The sequence below is a fragment of the Aspergillus aculeatus genome (assembly GCF_001890905.1).
Source record: "Aspergillus aculeatus ATCC 16872 unplaced genomic scaffold ASPACscaffold_4, whole genome shotgun sequence".
In the NCBI taxonomy this organism is placed as follows: Eukaryota; Fungi; Ascomycota; class Eurotiomycetes; order Eurotiales; family Aspergillaceae; genus Aspergillus; species Aspergillus aculeatus.
Window position 1 is genome coordinate 1,958,567 of NW_017962979.1, and position 19,290 is coordinate 1,977,856.

At 50.9% G+C, this 19,290-nt stretch overlaps 3 protein-coding genes across 3 annotated transcripts; 1 reads left to right on the forward strand and 2 right to left on the reverse strand.

The window, feature by feature from the left end:
• Window positions 1–7,711: 7,711 nt before the first annotated feature.
• ASPACDRAFT_115435 (uncharacterized protein) lies at window positions 7,712–8,106 on the reverse strand. Its single transcript, XM_020195902.1, has one exon. It carries the CDS (start codon window positions 8,076–8,078, stop codon window positions 7,731–7,733), a length of 348 nt encoding a protein of 115 aa, XP_020058811.1. The 5' UTR covers window positions 8,079–8,106; the 3' UTR covers window positions 7,712–7,730.
• A 6,683-nt stretch (window positions 8,107–14,789) lies between these two features.
• ASPACDRAFT_115437 (origin recognition complex subunit 4) lies at window positions 14,790–17,887 on the reverse strand. The gene is made up of 2 exons (XM_020195903.1): window positions 15,884–17,887; window positions 14,790–15,821 (listed from the first exon to the last, which is right to left on the reverse strand). Exons 1-2 carry the CDS (start codon window positions 17,498–17,500, stop codon window positions 15,171–15,173), a joined length of 2,268 nt encoding a protein of 755 aa, XP_020058812.1. The 5' UTR covers window positions 17,501–17,887; the 3' UTR covers window positions 14,790–15,170.
• Window positions 17,888–18,349: 462 nt separating this feature from the next.
• ASPACDRAFT_1897661 (uncharacterized protein) lies at window positions 18,350–19,208 on the forward strand. Its single transcript, XM_020198725.1, has 2 exons — window positions 18,350–18,615; window positions 18,700–19,208. The coding sequence occupies exons 1-2, from the start codon at window positions 18,514–18,516 to the stop codon at window positions 19,108–19,110; spliced, it is 513 nt and encodes a 170-aa protein (XP_020058813.1). The 5' UTR covers window positions 18,350–18,513; the 3' UTR covers window positions 19,111–19,208.
• Window positions 19,209–19,290: the final 82 nt, after the last annotated feature.

Genomic DNA, 19,290 nt, shown 5'->3' on the forward strand with positions numbered 1-19,290 from the left:
GCTGGCGCCCTACCGATCGTCATCAAACTTCCGTGGTATCTCTTATCATATGACGAGGAGTCTCGATGAGAATTCCCGGGCCTCGCCTGGAAAATTTCCTGACTCAACCTGAACGGGAGCTGTCTTCTTTGCGTTGCAGCCCGAGAACAGGCTGGGATGTTTTCCTCCATCATACACTTCGGGTGATGTACCTATCCACAAGCTGTATCACAACTACTGCGCGAAGATGATTTATGTAGATGCATCATCAGTGGGGGGGCTTCAACTCCGTTTGCCTTCCCTTTTGGATGGTTCTGAAGGATTACTCTCTGGGTAGGTACAGTACTGCCCTGTACAGGCATTACGGCGGATTCCAGTATCGATCGTCATTTATTGAGTCATTAGCTTCGACCCGGGAAATCCCCCAGGCGATAGCAGCCATTCAGAGCGGCTCGTCACGAACACTCGCAGTAGAACTCTTGCCCAGTTTAGACTAGTGTGCCACTAGGACCGAACAGTACGTTGCTAGAAGCCACTGACTGCACCTGCTGCTGTTGCTGCTGAGAATGAATAATGAGTGAGGATTACATACCCTACCACTTACAGACAGAATCCTCATGCGTATATACGGAGTACTTTTTTGGTATTTCCCCACCCCAAACCAGACCACGACCCATCCAGCTACTCGGCTTGGCATGATTTTGGGCCATGGACAAATTACCAAGATAGGTAGGATACTAGCAGTCTAGGAAGTGTTCCTGCCGTCGTCGCAGTGCCTTTTGGGGGTGTGGTTGAAATTGGGCTGATCTCCTCCTTCCGTCCGCGCCTCCACCCTCTGGGCTTCTTATCTCTACTCTTTCCCTCCTCCCTTTATATTGGCTCCAATGACTCTGTTATGATCCTCATGGTTGATGATCCATTGATGTTTATTTATCCTGTTGACAACGCCATCTAGAGCTGTAGGGGATACCTCACAGAACTGTTGGTCCTCTACTCCGTAAGATGCTCTCCATTCCCACGTGGGTATCCGCTCAAGCCCAAACCTTGTTGTCATCGAACAGGACCAAGCGAACCAAGCACTTTCCCTGATGCCGATCAATACTTGGGTGTTTAGTGGAGCCTCAGGCCAACAATTCCTTATCTGGGGGGATGTGATCCATCACCATGTACAGTACGCGGGCTAGAGTTCTGCGGCTCCTCCTCACTATTTGATGTGCTGCATGTGAGAAGTGTATCTCGAGGTGACAAAGGTGTTCGGACGGAATCGATTTCACGCCGAATCTGCCTCGATAATAATCTGTATATCTGTGGTCAGCCAAATCAAATCAAAAGGAAACGAGTAACAAACAGTGGAGAAGGGCTTCCCGTGTGGCTGTGTCCGGCCAGCTTGCTCCACGCTCGTATTCCCGATCCCGCCAGGATTTCTAGGATTATCTAACATCGAATGATGATGCTCCTGTGATTTGATGGCTGTCTCCCGCTCTTCCATGACTCTTCCGAGATTCTTCTTCCTCCTCTTCTTCTTCTTCTTTGGTGTCCTAGCCGAGACCCATGTTGGTTCCACGTGGACACACGTGGAGAAGAGCTGGCGGCTGGGTTGGGTTTAGTGTGTGTTGCTCAGACGGGCTTGGCTGTTGTCGGCCGTTGATTGGTCTCCTCGTGAAGGCTGAATTGCGGTTAATAAACAACCACTCAACTTACAATACTTGATCATCGATGCTCTGAATCCTCAATTCTCAGACAATTGCTGTGATCATCCTCTTACAATCATTGGCGTAGCCCTTTCTGTCAACCGGGCGCCCGTTCAGATTGCCCTTACGGAGTACATACTATCCACCCGTATTACATATAGGCATCCAGCCGGTCCGCAGAAGCTCACCTTAGCGCCGCGACTCCAGTGTCGTACGTTATTGTTCCCCATCGCATCTGTCAACGGGAGTACGTACAGCTAACTTAACTTATGACATACATATCAAGGATCGTCCCCTTGTTATATATCACATCCTGTTATCAAAGGTTCATTCTTCCGATCCACTACCCGGCCCATACCATCATACACAGCACGCATGTCAATGGAACTGTTGGGAAACGCACTCTTTCCCTCCAGCATAACCGGGATCCTAATTCCTACTAAGAACCACTAAGGAAAATTGATCCAATCGTGGTGCACTCTCTCTGTCGTAGTCTCGTCTATTCTAACCACCAGGCTGGAATACCTCAAACCGTCCGGCCGGGGGCGCAAATCTCACCCCAGCTCGGACGAACTCGGCACGCAGCCTTGGGCCAAGTCCATACGAGCTGAAACCACAGACTAAATCCTGCTGTTCCTTTCCAATACATGAGGCTCATTTGGGGAAGGCTAATGCGACGGAGCCATATCGAGCTGGAAGGTCTGATCGCAGCAGGATCGCATCTGACAGAAGCCTCCGGCCGGCTAGCTACAGGTAAGTCAGAAGCCTCTTCTCCTCAACAGCAATGTGAACTGCCCTGTCATGAGTCAATTAGCAGTAGCGATGACCCCATATCACACCGACTCCGATGAATGATGTGATTTCAAAGCGAAAAACCGGACTATGTAGTGTATGCGGTTGTCTTCTACGTAACGTGTATGCGACTGTACACACCCGATCCATTTACAGGACACAATTCAGAAACATCACCCGGGGAGCACAGGCATAGCATTGGACTGACTATAATATACTGTGTACACATAACCAAGGTCGGACCATCTATCGTATCTTGTGACCTATTCCAGGTCTTGAGGTCCCTCTCCACATTTCCTCTTAATTTACCTCTCCCTCACGAGAAGCGGTGAGCCATGAGCGAGGGCCCTTAGAATGGCGTAATCGGCCCGTTACTGCTTTGGGAAGAGAAGACACAAAAGATGGACTGGGTCCAAAACTGGGGGGGGTGTTTTCTGTCTTAGTTTCTAGGACAAATTGTGGATCAACAGACCCGACTGGAAAGTGCGGTAAGGGCGCTTTCTGGGCCGCAAGTGCTTTTTCATTCTAGCGTTGAGACTTGCGTGCCCACCAGCACCCCACCACGCCCTTTCCTGTCGCTGTTACATAATCATCTTGTCTCTACGAAGTGTATGAAAGATGCTATGTATAATAATGGATCAAGGATGTAGGAGATGTTGATTCATCAGATTTTCTGGTCTACTTGCTCTTTCGCCCATCAACGATGCAGCTAATCCACAATTCTACCGGTATAGGCGGAGCGGAGGAGCATGGAAAGGGATTCACCCGAACCACGTCAGCTCGTAGGTTCTAGATGACAAGAGGGAGGAAGAAAGCAAGGAAGGAGGAACGATTGCTTCTTCTTTTTGTTCTTCTCTCCCCGGCATGGACGATCATGGTCCTTCCTCCTGCATGAGTGACAGCGGGCAAGGCGAGCCCAGCCCGTAAGCAGGTTCCGGCGGTAGGCATAGTGTGCGTGGTTCCGGTTACGCTTACCTTAAGTTACTGCGCATACGCACCACCTTAGCTATAGCGTTATTCTAGAAGGCATATAGAGACAGACGGAACGGATGAAACCCAACCACCTGTTTTATGGTGTACTACATTTCTTGCAAGTTGCAGTTGCCCGACGGCCCCATATCAAGTCCACACTCCTCCTCCTCCTCCACCATCACCACAAGCCGTCTCCAGAAGAAAGGTCCCGAGATCCCTGACCGCCACGCGAGAGACAAAATAAAAAAGAAAATAAAAAGGACGGGAAGACCAAAAAAAAAGTTTTGGCGTGGCACCTGACAGGGATGATGACACTCGCTGCAGTTACCCTCCTACTATTGGCAAGGCTGAGTCTAGAATCAGTGGGTGGCGCGCGTTTCCGGGTGGTTGGGAAAGGGAAGGAAAGGAGACCTCAGGCTCCAGGCTTGTTTCAGATGGTTCTAAAGTGGTTCTAGGGGTGATTTTGGCTGGCTTCTATACTCCGTAGTGCGTACAGGTATGGATATCACGGGGTTGGGTTTTGGTTTTGTCCTCTTCATCGTTTGATTCGAATAGATGATACGTACTAACGTGGCGTTGGGGTTTGTGGGATTGCCCGAAGTAAAAAAGTGAAAAATTGCTGGAAACCTGTTGTTGCTATGGGTACAAATTGTAACTTGCAAGACCCTCTCCTGTCTCTCATGCCTCTTGAACTTATCTCTTCAATGTCTCAATTGCGTCCGTCTTGTTTCTAACCTTTCTTAGTTTCAAGGCAGCCAATAACCATCAGGGTCCGGGGGCCAAGGGCCCAAGAGTCAGTTAGGTTTGCCATGTGGCTGGCGCCCGAGTCAAATCCGAGAACGAAGATTAAATCAGAAAATAAGAAAAAAGAAATACAAGAGCTCCGGGGTTATACGCCGCAGCCAGTCAGGATTAGGCCTGGAGGTGTAGCTTTGGAAAATAGTGTTTGAAGTTAGGTTTGTAAGGGATCTGTGCGTATCTCTCTCCCGTCTCTATCCTTGACAAGACTCTTTCTACTTTCGCTTCTAGCTCTTCGACACGAGACAGGGGAAGACGGAGGCAAAGGCAAAAGAAGAGTTTTCAAACCATCCTGTCTCCAGGATGGTAACCGAGTGCTTGGCTCTTCGCCGTCAGTCTGTCAAACAACTGGTAGCGGGTTGGTTAACAGGTCAGATTTGCCACATGGCTAGGTACAGTACGAGTCAAGAAGAAAAAAGATAGACAACTGCACACAAGGATTAGTTATTGGTTACCCCTTTTCTCCCTTGCTTGACGTGTCTTCGTTCTATCTTTCCTGCTCATCTTGTGCTACAGATAGTTCGGCACAAGGTAAGACTTATTGACGCGGTAGTCATGCTCTTTCTCTCTTCCCTCTTCACCATAGGTATTGATTCCGAACACGCCTTCATGGGATATTGCTTTGCATTCCAACTGACACGAAACCCTGCAGAGAACGCAGGGTCAAATCGTGAAGATGATCCTCATTTCCCCTGCAACTCTCCCCTGACTTCTAGCCCTCTGGCCCTGTAGCCGTTCCTTGGCCCATGGGAGATATGATACTGATCGACCGGCTTGACTTCCCAGGGTAGAGGGGTTTTTGGCTTTTCTTTTTTAGCTTTAAGTCCCCCGGGCCTACGTCTCCTCCTTAAGACAGTTAGACTAAATCCCGCGACAGGCGCCGAGCTGTGAATGCAATGCGACTTCCTGAGAGCCTCCCCCCCCTCTTTCCAGTAGCCGGGCATAAATCCCGGCAGTTGGTTCAGGCTAGGGCTAACTATTCACCTAGTGCTAGTACGTACTACCGGTAGGGTAGGACAAGAGAACAGGGATTATTGATTGAAGAGTCTAAGCCTCAACTGATTACTCAGGCCCGTCAAGGTGCTTGACCCCCTGACTCTGGTTTTGGTTTTGGCCAGCTGTGTGTATAGGACTCAGCTTTTGATGTTGAGGAATTATTGTTGAAGCTGGTTGGCTAGACATGTATAAGACATGCGATTCTTGAAGTCAGTAGGTTTGGAGGGGTGTCAGGCTGTCGGTAGACCGTAGCAAACAACGGACCAGATTTAGACTTTCTGTTCTAGCGGGTGCTTGCAGTTTGTTGATTACTTTTCCTAGTCTGCTTCTCTTCGTATTGGAGGGTGATCAAGGATCGACAGGACTACGACACGGGCCTTGAGGGTTGAAGACGACTGGGTCACTGGGAGGGGGGAGGATATAGCATCCCTGCCAATGGGTGGAGTATGTGCTAGACTTGTAGTCCCAGGTGGTTGCAGAAGATGTTGTTAGTTGGTATGGAGCAAATAGGGAAGCTAGTTGGCTGCGATAGTGCCATACTGCATTCTATGTATGATTAGATTGCGACGGCGGTAGTTGCGCTGTCAATCGCATGGGAAAATGTGGGACCTGCTTAAATCAATGCTCTACCGAATACCTTAATAGAGAGATGTTGTATGTCAATCGGAACTGAACTCGGTTACAGGCTGGCACCAACAAGGAAATTGACTGATGTCTGTACCTGATTTCAAATCCGTGGAACTGTGAAGGAGGTGACACCAACTTCCTAATCGAGCAGGACTACCAACCCTAGACTCCTCAGCTGCAAATGATATCGACGTTATACCCAGTATCTATCTCACTTCGGCTCAGATGACCCAGATATCGAAGCAGATGAATACAGCCTGAATACATTCGAGCTAAAGCGAAACGATCCACTTTTTCTTATTCTTTGTGCACTAAACTAGTTGCCCGCAGAAAAGCAACAGAGGTTCTAAGACCCCAAAGAGAGCGGTCAAAAATCAGAGTTGATAATCGCCCATTCGCCCCAACACCAACGCCGCACGGGGCAAAAGACTGAGAACGGAAAAAGAGAAGCGGTCAAGGAAAAATCTGGAATTGGGCGGGGTGGGGGGAGAGAGCGCGGTGGATTCCCAGACCTGCTCTGGACCTTGGCAGTTAGTGGGGGTGGCTAAACTCTGTCGGGATTAGCTCTGATAAACAGTTTTTCTTTTGGTGAGATGGGAAAAGGTATCCACTCTCTTTCTTTCTTTCCTTCTTTTTTCTTTTTCTTTTACCGACAATCATATCGCGGGATATGGTAGGTGGAGCGTCGAGGCTCAAATCTTGACCAGACAGAAAAAAAAAAAGATGACTGAAGAAAAAAAAATGGGATGATGCGGGTGCCACGTGGAGGGCAAGTTGAAGAATGACGAAAAAGAAAGGAACCACACTGCACACACCGTGTTTTCTAGGTAAGACCTGAATCATAAATGCAAACTCGTATGAGTAGTACGAGTGTGTATGATTTATTGTTATGTCATAGATTACAATTGTCTTGGCTCTGGTGGAAATGTTTTCCTTCATACACTGATGGAGGGCCTAGATGGGGGTGTGTTTTCCTTTTACTGCATGGTTCGCCGTCCAAAGGACGACGCTGAAAGATAAGGTACGCACTACGCAGGCTACGGCGATGACAACAACTCACTCGCCCCTTGATTGAAATGCCGAGGTACAATCTACTTTTTCGCTGGGAGGTAGAGTCCGACTCCGGTACTACCCAGATTAACGGAGTATTTGAGGGAGCTAAATCCGTACTTCTGAGATCTGGGTGGAAAAGCGAACGGGGCGAGGCGGAAAAACCCGCCTTCGGGCCAGTGATGATCCTATATTAGACTTTGGCCGGGTTACTGCCGGCCAAACCGTATTTGATATCAACTGGTGAGACATGGCGGTTGAAGCCCATCCCCTATGGAACAGACTCAAAATTGTAAACATGCGAAGGCTCTACCATCAACTGACGGGGCTGTACTGAACACAGGGGTACTTAGTAGCCCCTTCTCATGAACTGAACCAACAGAGTCAAGAGGATACACGGTCCCAATTGGACGACATCGAATGGTTTGCAATGCCAGTTCTTGCTTTTTTTTTGTTTCGGGAACAAGGCCCCAAAGGATTGGGGTTGAGCCAAGTTCCTAGAATAGATACCAATCCCTGCTCGTTCGCGAACTATATCGGAGGGAGGGTATGAGAGATTGGGCGATGCTAGTTCCAACAGCATCAAATCCTAATCCAACCACCTCACCTGACAACATACACCGACTTCATGAAGTGAATCCGTGGTATCAAGGTCCAGAGACAGACGGTAGCTCGCAATACTCCCTCCAATCAATCTTGTAGGCAAGGAGAATGCCTAAATTATTTACGATGTGTAGATCGAAAGTACAGACTTACAGTTCTTACGCAGCTAATCGCCCAATTCATTGAGAGACAGACACGAACCTGTGTGGACTTGACCCAAACTCAATCCAATTTCATTTCGATCGACGAACGCATTTTCCACCCCATCTCATCCGTCAACAACGTGTCCTTTCCCAATCCAGGCAAAGCTCCATGAAACACACACACCAGTCCCAGAGAGAAATCGTCCGGTTTGTATTCCATCGGCCCCATCCAGAGTTCCAGACAGAAAGGAAGGAAAGGGGTGGGAAGGGGGGCGGCGACGGGAAACGGAAAAAGAAGAGCGAGAATAAAAAAACGGGCGAAGATCGGACCAGGTGGCGGCCGATCGCGTAGAAACCGAATGGAAGAATCATGGAATCCTTGGGTTGGGATAAGCCATCCCTTTGGGGGGTGTGATACAGGCGCCATGATATCATATATTGGAGACTAGCTTGACTCCGTATCCATGGTTAAGGAAAATGAGTTAATATACATTGGCTGCTGGGGAACCAGAAATCAAGTATCAGGTGATGTCAGGTCTTCCTCAGCACTAGAAACATTCTAGAAGGCTTCTGGAATACGCTAGAAGGGATTTTCTCTTCCTCCGGTGGATTCTTTTGCGCCCCGCCCCTTACTCCTCCCCCCCTCTCTCCTTTTGACCCACACAAGTCCATACTCATACATATGGCGTGTGGGGGTCTGTCTTGTTGTTTCTGTTAGGGAAGGTTCGGCTCGGATTGTCTGATGTGTACGTGTGGCCCGATGGTTTATTTCGGACAGTCCGGAAGTACATTCCACTACAGTATGCCCATGTATGTGTGGGATGGAGACCTGTGAAACCCTCGCTTAATCTCTTCTTGTACGCTGACGGGCTTTCCTTGCTCGGGAGTCCGGCTGACCAGAGTTGGTTTCAGGTACGGACGGGAGAGTTTACCCAAGTGACAGTTCTAACGGCGGCCCCGAGCATCAACGGCGGTCCCGAAGGTTTGTGATGCATGGCAAGCTAGGAGGATCCTTCTCACATTTAGGAATGTCGCTTAAGCAAGGGGACAAAGTCAAATCAATTGTGTGGAGGACTTGGCGCCTGCTCGTTTCCCGCGACTAGATTTCTCCTCCGCTTTTGGCGCTTATGTCGTCTGCAGGTTAATTGATTAGCGCACTATTCTGAAGTATGGAGGGGTTGTGACCTGTCTGTTTGTTAGCGTTGAGAGATTCTGGAATTGGATTTGTTCGACGTCACTGGAAGATGGTACAGATCCTTTTGCATATCACAATTAGACTGTCCTGGATGCAAGCCATTCAAAACGGATGTTGCTTCCATTTCGGGACTATTGGTATCATTGAGGACGTCTCCATACTGCATAAGAATCTGCATTCAGAATCGAGAAAGGGGTCACATATCGACTAGCCTTTGTCCACAGGATTTTGCAATAACGAGGAAAGTGAAGGCGGAGACATCTGCTTCTTCTCGAACGACTACTAACTCTGCCGGTCGCAATAAGTTGGTTGCTATATGGTTGTTTGGACAGATCGCACAATCTCGAAAGACAGATGCATTTCGGGTCTAGTTGTGGGGCTACAGCCTAGACAATAAAGCCTATCCTAAGAGATCTCCAAACGTAGGCGGCTTCTGCTATGTAGATGTCAATAGCATCTCCTAGCAAGGCTCACGCCTGTAGTCACTTCTGCATATTTTTCTAGTGCCCCTCGTTCTAAGTTTTGATAGATAGGATACACAGGAGTGAGAGAGCAGGCTAACGCTAAGGCTTCTATAGCGCAGAGTTCGAGGCATACGGACCACATAACATAGAGTTATGCCATAGTTGGCTACGAGCTAGTCGTCTCTAGCACATCGACAGATAGACAAGTAACTTAATAGTGCATAACAAGCTCTTTATAGTGCTCTGAATATGCAGCTACTCGTGAAATAAAGTGCAAGATAAAGTTTGCTGGAGCAAGTGCTGGTGACTAGCGAGAGGGTCCCGGCGGCGCGACGATCAGTTTGAGTCTATGACATGACTCATGAGATTCGACCTTCTTCGAAACTCATGTCATGTCAAGAAAGTAGGTTTCTTTCCTTACTGGGGAATTGCAAACCTAAAAGCCCGTATAAAGAGAGTTTTCCTCGGAAAAGACACTCGACTCATTGTGTACTCCGTGGGAAATAGTGGAACCGAGATCTATAGGAACCGGACTACATGTCTTCCCAACACTAGCATAGCTAAAACCAAGCTGGACGTATACACACAACTATCTCAGGTACTGGATCCCGCCGCTTTCCAACCACATTACGCGAGATGTACACACATATCAGTATCTATCAATTATCCAGCCGACCTCTAGGTCTTCTGCTGTGCTGAGTCAGCAGTTCTTCGGCAGAACCCCCGGCCCTCAATAATCATGACTAAAGCCAATCAATAATTCGTGGAAAGACGCACGTGGAGGATCTTCCGGGAGGCCGCCATCGAACCTTGAACGTTACACTGCAGGGCAGGTAGTAGCCCAAGAGTAGGGGGCTAAGTTACCAGGCGGGGAGAGAATTTTGGAGGGCAGGGCAAAGTTTCTGGTTCAGACACTGGACCTGTACTGACCGGTACGATACGACAGCAGACGTTATCAGCTACGGTCCGGGAATAACCGGGGTAGAGGCGGCAAGTAATGGTACGGTACGTACAGTACATACGGTACGCGGTCACACCACCCCGATCATCGGCCCCTTCCTTCACCAAACTCAAAAGCTCAGGCAGAGAAAGGAACGCGGGAGAGCAGCACAGCTCACCATGCCGAAGAATTTGGGAAAAACCTAGGCGTGGGAGACGGAGTCGGAGCCGGATAATGACGGAGTCGGTAGGACTAGGAACAAAGACCATCGAAACTCTAGGCAGTTGGCCCTATCAATCCTGCAAGATTACGCGATGCGGTCTAGCGTTGCTTCGTTTGAAGAAAATGGTCCATCCTTGCGGAATTTCAGTACAGCTTCATCATTTGCTGGTCGCAGCATCTGAGTCAGGTGAAGGTCTGTGGAAAATGCGGGGTCCGGAGTTCATTCAATCAATCAATCAATGCTGCATGCCAAATGAGGTTACCTACAAGCGCCTGGTCTAACTGACTACCCTAATTATTGACATGCATGTTGCCTATTTGTCCGATTGCTCCATGTCTGCTCTTGGCGAGCTTCGAATGGCGTTTTTGAGAACACAAGCCACAGTAGAAAACCAAGATGACGATATCTTGCTGCACTGAAGCCTATTCTCACACTGGGAATAGAAGACCCACAATACTGTTCCGCTTTGGAGCAGGGTCTTGTATGGCTCGCTGGCTATACACACTGAAGCATGAGCTGATATCAGGCTTCAACGGCTACGCAGACTCAATCCCGATCACGAGAGCACGAGGCGCGCCCACGATACAGCCTTCAAACCATACGACGCGGACCATGGGTTCCTCGAATTCAGAAAGCGTTGCTGGTTCCTTTTTCTTGTTGGCGGCGTCGCTTGCTCTCGCAGGTAATAACTTAGTATTAGCTCCGAAACAAACGAAACTGCGATCTTTGGCCCAGTCCTGCTTTCCCTGCACCTCCACAGTCGGTCGGACCTTACATGTCGAGGTGCGGCTTGGTAAGCTGCTTGAATAGACGCCATGGGATCCTTCATGCCGGCGCGACAGCGAGCTCAGGCAGTGGCGTTAACTAGAGCCTATTATGGCTAGTTCGCAAAGCTTGTCATAGTAGCTGTTTTTGGCGCGATTTGAATAGCCGACCCCCAATTGTAGCATAGTTTGCAGGATGCGGTATGGCAACCAGATCCACGGGGCTTGCTAGTCGCTTGGTCGCGGGACAGAGGGTATTTCGAGCGGTATCCAAGCTTCTCGTCATTGCGCAGTCTTTTGGGGCCAGCGCAACGTCCTGGCTCTTTCGCAGGATAGAGTGAATATGGATATCAGGATGAATCGTGGCTGCCCACCCGTCATGAGACGATTGTACGGGTTCATGGGCAGGAGAGAATGTTTGTATGGTTCGATTGGTCGCAAGTGCCTATAGTTGATATGGAGATTAGCACATGTCTTCAGCTCAGGTCAACAAATGATGCAAAAAGTAGTTTGCGCCAAGTGGTGGGCTGCGTTCTCCAGCCAAGAGGCGTTGGTGACTCAAGAGCTGGGAACCTCGACGAGATGCCCACATATTACATTGGCGTAATCTCAAAGTGGCAACCATTACAGTCAGACCAAGAGGTGTAAATTGAGGGCGAGGTGTCGATGAGTCGTGCAATATAGGGAAACTCGAATCTCAATTCATGATGTCCCCGATATTCGATTATTGATCGATTAAGCAATGTATGGCTGTCCATTTCCCGCCAATTCTGCGTCACGTGATTCGATCTCTCCCCCATCGCTGCCTTCTTGCTTGTGTTGTTCGCATGCCTACCCTGTTGATACCTTTCATCTATCCTGACCTGACTATCAAGTTCACAATCGGGATATATACGTGCTCAATGAGACCTTCTTGTCACTTTTGCAACATCTGCCTTGCCAGCCCTGACTGACCATCGCAAAGTCTCCTTGTTTGTACTGTATTGTACACATTGTTTTCGAGAGGTATAAAACCGATCCACAGGACGGCGCCGGACGGTCTGCGACGCTGCGTGAACCCACCCCATCGACTCTTGCAGCTGCAGAAGCAAGGAGATCAGACAATTACTCGGTTGAGAAGGGCCCCGGCGTTTAATAGACCTCGCAGATCCTTGCTGTCCACGCGAAAACCACCTTGACCCCCCACCTTGGCCTTTGGCTGTCATTCGGCGATTCGAGCTCACGCTCTTCGACTCATATTTATGCGGTCATTTGTCCGATAAGTCAGTGGGGAATAGCAAACACCGTATACCTTGAGGATCGGCATTTGTTTACCAAGAACAAGTGATCGTCCCCCATATGGCCGCCATGACTAGTCACTTCTGTAATCCCCAAGCGTTTGTTAGCACAGTTCACAACCCCTCTTCTTCCCCCGGCGTCAGACTAAATTGACTAGGCTTGCTCCACCTTGGTTGCTGACTAGTCTCGACTAGCAGTGCTTGCGAGACCACGACATGATCGATCACTATGCGCAAGTGAGAGGTATTGGCAGTCTGTGTAACATGGGCAATGTGTGGCAGGGGTGCCAGACGGTTGACTGCATTGACTACTCATTCACACATCCGATTTCACCCGTCGCCTCGGGGACAAGACAAGGCAAACAGGCGTGTCGGTAGAATTCCATCTCAGCTTTTCTGTTGAAAAGGTTACAGCATCAAAACACCTCTTCCTCACATCAGACAAGCGATACTCGGTTAGTGTTAGGCCCCCATGCGGATCCGTCCTCGTTTTTTCCAGCGCTTGATACGGATGTCAAAAGAACGCTACTTGGTTTCCATAGTGACCTAGTGTCCCCGCTTGTTGGATGATGACTGAGAGATCCTCCTCTGATCCACGGAGTAGCACCGACTTAAATCAACAGGGTCATTTCATGCATTAGGTTGCGAAAGACGAAAGGTCTCTGATTCGTCCTAACTCCCGACATACGGTACATGAGCTAGGGAAGAACTAAACATGCAAATCGAGTCAGAGCGCGCACATCGACCTACCCCTCAGATACCTAGAGTGTCATGCACCAATCACTCCTTGGCCGAATTCGGACAGACAGACACTATGCTTAATCGGCTCTAAGCCTTGATAGCTATTCCATCCTGCCACGACGATCAGAAGATCTTGGTGCCCTCATTGGTCGGAACAGAGTCGAACCCTCAATGTTCCGAAACGAGACAGCGAGACCAGTCATCCCTTGCGGACTGCAGCTAGATGATGCATGGATGGGGTTGCACAACTGATCCAGACTACTATTTTTCCTCCTTGCCACGCCATGCCCCACCACGCCACGCCATGCCATGAGGACAGCCAGGTGGTTGCGCTAATGCACAGCTGGAAAGCTCAGATTGAGATCACCATCTTCTGTGTCTGACATGTACGTACTAGCAAGCTCGCGTGTGTACTAGACATATCGCCTACTGCAGTGAAAGGGGCCAGGCCTCTCTAGGTCCAATTGTTTTGGGCTGCATATACTTCAGCAGATGTCCGGATACTACGTGACTAGGCAGTTCAAGGTAAAGTCTTTTCTTCCTTCATGTACGGCAGCGGGCTCAACTGTCCCACGCATATATTCTCAGTATTTTGCCTACCTTACTGCTCATATCGGCCGGTCTGAAAACTTCTCACATCCCTGTCACCAATCCCGGACATCACTGTGGCAGAAAATAACCGCTGCACTAGATTCTCCGGTTGCACAACGTTCAAGCGAGCTAAGCATACAGCTTCGATATAGTCAGTATAGGAAGGCCCTTGATGGCCCCTGGCGAGGAACGTCCCACTAGGATGAATGCCATCCCACGCCAATATAGGCGGATGCATGCAGCAGGCACTGCCAGGCCGTGAACAAGTGGTGGTCCATGGCGCAATCGACAACAGCGATATCTCACGCTGGCCACAGTAAGCCAGTCAGATGTTTGTTTGTCCGTGATAACCCTGCGGTCCCTTTGCTCTTCTAGTCCTACCACTGGCATCTGACATTACATGGTCCAGTATGTACATACCATACAATTTGCCACCACGCTCTCGCCATGCTGCCAGCCGATAATTGCATGCTAGTGTTTGCGCATGGGTTCCAGGTCCCGGGGTCTGAGGAGAATGGAACACGGGAGCTCATGGCGTGGTCTCGGCTGATTGTGCAGATGAGATGGGGAAAGCCCTCCTCCCCTCTTTCGCCCGAGTATCTGTACAAGAGGCAGAGGATGACAAGTGAGGGGTGTAAGAGCGTAATCGGATGCAGTAGTCATTTTTCGAATTCATGTAAGCCAAGATCTTACAGCAGGTGGGTTGAGTAGCACAGAAGATATCAGACTAAAAGAGTAAACCCAACCCGTCCAGTCACCGCCAGAAAGCCTGGCAGGCGGTCATACAGTGAGAGGGTTGTTCCTCCCCTCCCCAGCACACACACTTACATAGACACATACACAACGACAATGGTTTTGCCTCCTCCTACCGTCTGGTTTTGCTTATCTGTTAGACTTACTAGAATCCCACTAGTCGGACTTTCCCCCCTTCACCTCATCGTTACTGAACTTTACATCAGCCAATTCCTCTTGTGCAAACCTGAACCGTGCATGTATATTGAGTTTTGGTCTGTATGCAGGCTGGCCGACTGACTGACCGATTGACTGGCCTGGCCTGGACCAGCCTGGCTGACCGACTAACTGACCGACTGACAAAAGAACAAAAGATCACACTCTCAGGCCTCAACCCATGTATACGGTGTGTCTGTCTCTGCGTAGCTTGCTAGGCGTATACTAGATTCCGTGAACCCCGGGGTGTTCCTATCTATTAATTCTAATATCCTATATTCTCAATAAATCTCAATGCTAGTCGGGTATTGAATGATTTCTTTTTTCCTTCGGGCCAAAGAACAGAAACAATGGAACAAACGGGAAAAGGAGAAGTCTACCCATCGCGCCACCAGCGACCCAACGACCCGCCCGTGCCAGCCATCTCGACCACCTCGTCGAAGCTGATCTCCACCCGGAACATGCGCGCATCCGTCGTGCCGCTGCCGCTGCCGACGGGGCTGATGAGGCCCCAGCTGACGAGTTTCTCCCACGCCTCGCGGGCGACATCCCGGCCCCAGACGCGGCCGGGGGTGACGGCCGCGCCGGACACCGAGGCCGAGGTCTTGGCCGAGGTGAGCAGGCGCACGTACTCGGCGTAGGCGGCGGGGAAGGAGAGGGCCAGAGGCCCGGATCCGGATCCGGATGGGGTCTGGACGCTCTCGAGGCCTGGGTCGTAGAGCGCGGCGAGGCGGGTGGCGGCGAGAAGGAGGGAGAGCGGGAGAGAGGATGGGCTCGCGGAGGCGGTGATCGTGGGGGCGAAGGGTAGCGGGGCTGGATCGGGGCAGGCGAGTGGGTGACTGGTGAACGTGGTGGCGGTGGGGATGGTGAGCTGGGAGTTGTTGCCGCCATCGTTGGTGGTGGTGTAGGTGCTGTGGTGCAGTTCGCTGATGGCCACCAGGGCGCTGGTGAAGAACTCCTTCACGGATCGGGTTTGGTAGTAGATCCGTCGCAGGTGAGCGGAGAATGCTTCGTCGGTCCATAGGTTCTGTATTGTGTTTGTGGGTTAGTGATGTGGGTTTTGGTGGGAAGATTGGGAGTCAAATTCACCTGTAGATACGTCCTCCATGCTGCGAGGAGTCTTCCCCAGCCCTCGGACTTGAGGATCGCTTGCTCAGCAGGATCCGCGTCTTCCAGCAGGTCCGAGATCTCGTCGTCCTCGAGGTTGAGTCCCGCGAAGCAGATGTCGGAGAATACCTCGAGGCTTCGTGGAAGAGGTACGTAGACGTAACGATGACTGAAGCGACTCTTGACGCGCTTTTCCAGCATCTCTGTTACTTCCACCTTGGTGGTGAGTCCCAGGACCGCGATGGGGGCCTTGCGCGCTTGCGCAATGTCGAACAGATTGTACAAAAGCGTCTGGCGTGGGTGTGTCACGAAGAGATCGAACTCGTCCAGGATGATGACGATCGACTTGGCGGCAGTCGCGTTTTCGGGGTCTGATGAAGGGCCAAAAAGCTCCTCGTGATGGGATAGGAGCGCCAACAGAGTGGCCATCGTATCGGCATAGCTACTGACCTTGCCGGCTTCATCCTCGGTGTTCGTCTCGCGACCAAGCTGGCGCCACATCTCCCGGAGCGCCAGTCGGTCGTCAGTGTGTAGAAAGCCGTTGAGTCGGACGACGTGGAAATCGTTCTTATGCGACCTCCTCAGCGTCGCGATGATCGTCTCAAGAATAGCCGTCTTCCCGCTGCCGCGCGAGCCGAGAAGCAGCATCGAGTTACTCTCGCCAATCGAGACCGTCTGCTCAACGAGCTGGTGGACCTTGTCGAATTCTGTCTCCAGCCCCTTGAGAGGCACCCTCTTTTTCCCGTTCAACTTTTCGAGGACAACCTGGGTAAGGAATCGCAATTCTTCCGTCAAGCCCGTTTGGACGATAGACTGGAACTGTTCGGCATACGCAGGAAGCGGACCTTCCTTCGCAGCCGTCTGATCGACTCGGATTGAATCACTATTGGTAAGATCCTCCTGCAATTGCATTGAAACGAGATCTTCCAGTCCATCCTGGTAGTCGTCTGGATTCGAGGACTCTCGGGACTCCTCCCTGCCTTTCGCTGAAGCCCCTTTCACGTCCGAGGTATCAAACCGCACTGAAGGCTTCTTCGCTCTGGTGGATCGAGTGCGCCGCTTCTGCGGCTCCGGAGATTCTTCGACCTCCTCCTCTTCCTCCTCATCCCCAACACCGTCATCTTCTGACGCCGACACGTATTTCGCTCTCCGGGCACTCTTAGTTGCGGATCCATTCTGCCTCGGGTTCGATGCCGCCGCGCCCTTGCCCGATGGCGTCTCCACGATCTCGTCTCCGTATCGCTTGGGCACCTTTCGCTGCCGACCACTTGACCGTACTCCTGCCCTCGACGGGGTCTCTGTTGTTGCATCCGTCTCTTCAGCTTTATTGTTGTGGGTGTTGTCGTCCTCCACCGCTGGCAAACCTTGGGAGGATCGTCGGCGTTTCGATCGCGCAGAAACTGGTGATGATCGTGGTTGCTCGTCAACCGGCTGCGCCTCCTCCGCTTCGGTCACTGCCTTGGAATTCTCATCTAGCGTAGATCGCGACTGGTCTGTGGGAGCATTGATAGTATCATCGCGCATCTCCACATCCCCATCTTCATCCACAGCCTGTACATTCGACACCCTTCTCCTCTTGCTCGCGCGCGAGTCCTTCATTGTTGACGACCGTAGATATTTCGCCTTTATCTGGGTTCAAGGGTTTACTGTCGAGCCGCTGAATACCGGAAACTTGAGAACTGCGTACTCATTTCACGGGACCCGGGTTCGTAAAAATGCGAATGGCAAGTATGTCGCACGGTTGGTTTATCGGCGCGAAGGGGAAGGATAGATAGGTAGTGAGGTGCGGAGAACGAAATAATCTCCAATGGCGACCGGTCGGAGCCCAATTGGGGGAGAAAGGTGCGGTTGGTGATTCGGCTAAATGGACTGACTTTCATACAGTCAGAATCCAACAAGTATTCTCCAGGCCACGCTGAGGAAAATGCTGTCGAAGGAGCAACCAGGGTTATGGGAGTTTGTTTCGGACTTCCGGCCTCCCAAGGCGGAGAAGCATTGATGGGGAGCGACGAAATCTTTCAGCCTCAGGCAGCACGCGCGACGCGCGGTCATGTGAGACCTCGTTGAACTATAGCCAGATTCCCATTCTTGCTTCTTGTCCAGATGCCCTCTCAAGGTTCAACCTTGTTTCGGAGACCATTGAAGTTTGTCTGTGTCGGAACCCTATAGGCTTGAAGGTTTGTTGACGGGTCCATTTGGTCTGTGTCTAGTCTGTGACTTTGGTTTGAGGAGGGTAATTGGAAGTATATATTTCGTCCCCGCAATTGACAGCTAGAATCGAACAGTCTTTCGCAAGGCCCAACCAGTTCAACGAAGACGAAGCCAAACAAAAGGGGAGGGAAAGAGATATAAGGGATGGTAAATGGACCATGATATCACAGTCCAAAGTAACAATGCTGAGCATTCACCAGTGAACAAGTGACAACTATTGAAACAACAGCCGTCAACCTCGGCTATTTCCCCCCCAGCAACTCCCCCAACCGACGCAAGCGTATAGATATGCGTCTGTGGTCGACGGATTTCATTGTCCAGACTTGCATACCACATGAGCCCATACTAGCCCAAGCCCAACGATTGTCAAATCCACAATCCAGAAATATCTTCAAGACAAAATGCCTGTACCCACCACCCGCGCATACAACGAATTGGACGAGTTCGAACGTCACGTCCACAGCCTAACCGAGGGTCCTCCCCCCTTAGACCCCGACAACAAAGTATGTATACTGTACTGTACTGTGTAGCTACATGGCCCCCGATTCCAAGTGCATTATATCACTAATGAAATGGCGCCGAAAAAGACATGGGACTACTCCCCGCAAGCCTGCAACCTGCGCTTCGAGTCCGCGACTCGGGGTGCCGGGGCCCCCGCACGATGCTCCTACCTGTTCACCACCGTCCCGGCGCTCTGTAGCTTCGCCGGCAACCTGCACGGCGGTTGCGCCGCCACCATGGTGGACTGCCTCACCTCGGTGCTGATCCTGGCGCTGTCGAGCCCCGGCCGCTTCTCGACGGCGGGGACCACGCGAAACCTCCACTTGACCTACATCCGTCCCGTGCCCGTGGGGACGGAGATGCGGCTGATCTGCGAGATGGTCAATATGGGCCAGCGGATGGCGCTGGTGAAGGCGGAGATCTGTCGCGCGGAGGATGGCAAGGTCTGTATCGTGGCGGACCATGAGAAAGTCAATTTGGATGGCTCGTCGATGTGAAGAGGGACTGGCTGGCTGGGAGGACAATGTTGGTTTGTTGCACCCGTCGGTCGACACTAGCGCTTGTTGTACTACTTCCTCTCTCTCTATCTATTTGCAGAGTCGTTTTCTCTGACCTTCGGGATCCTTCTGCTGACTGTGGTCTTCTGTGTTGTCGACGCTACTTACGATAGAGCATTT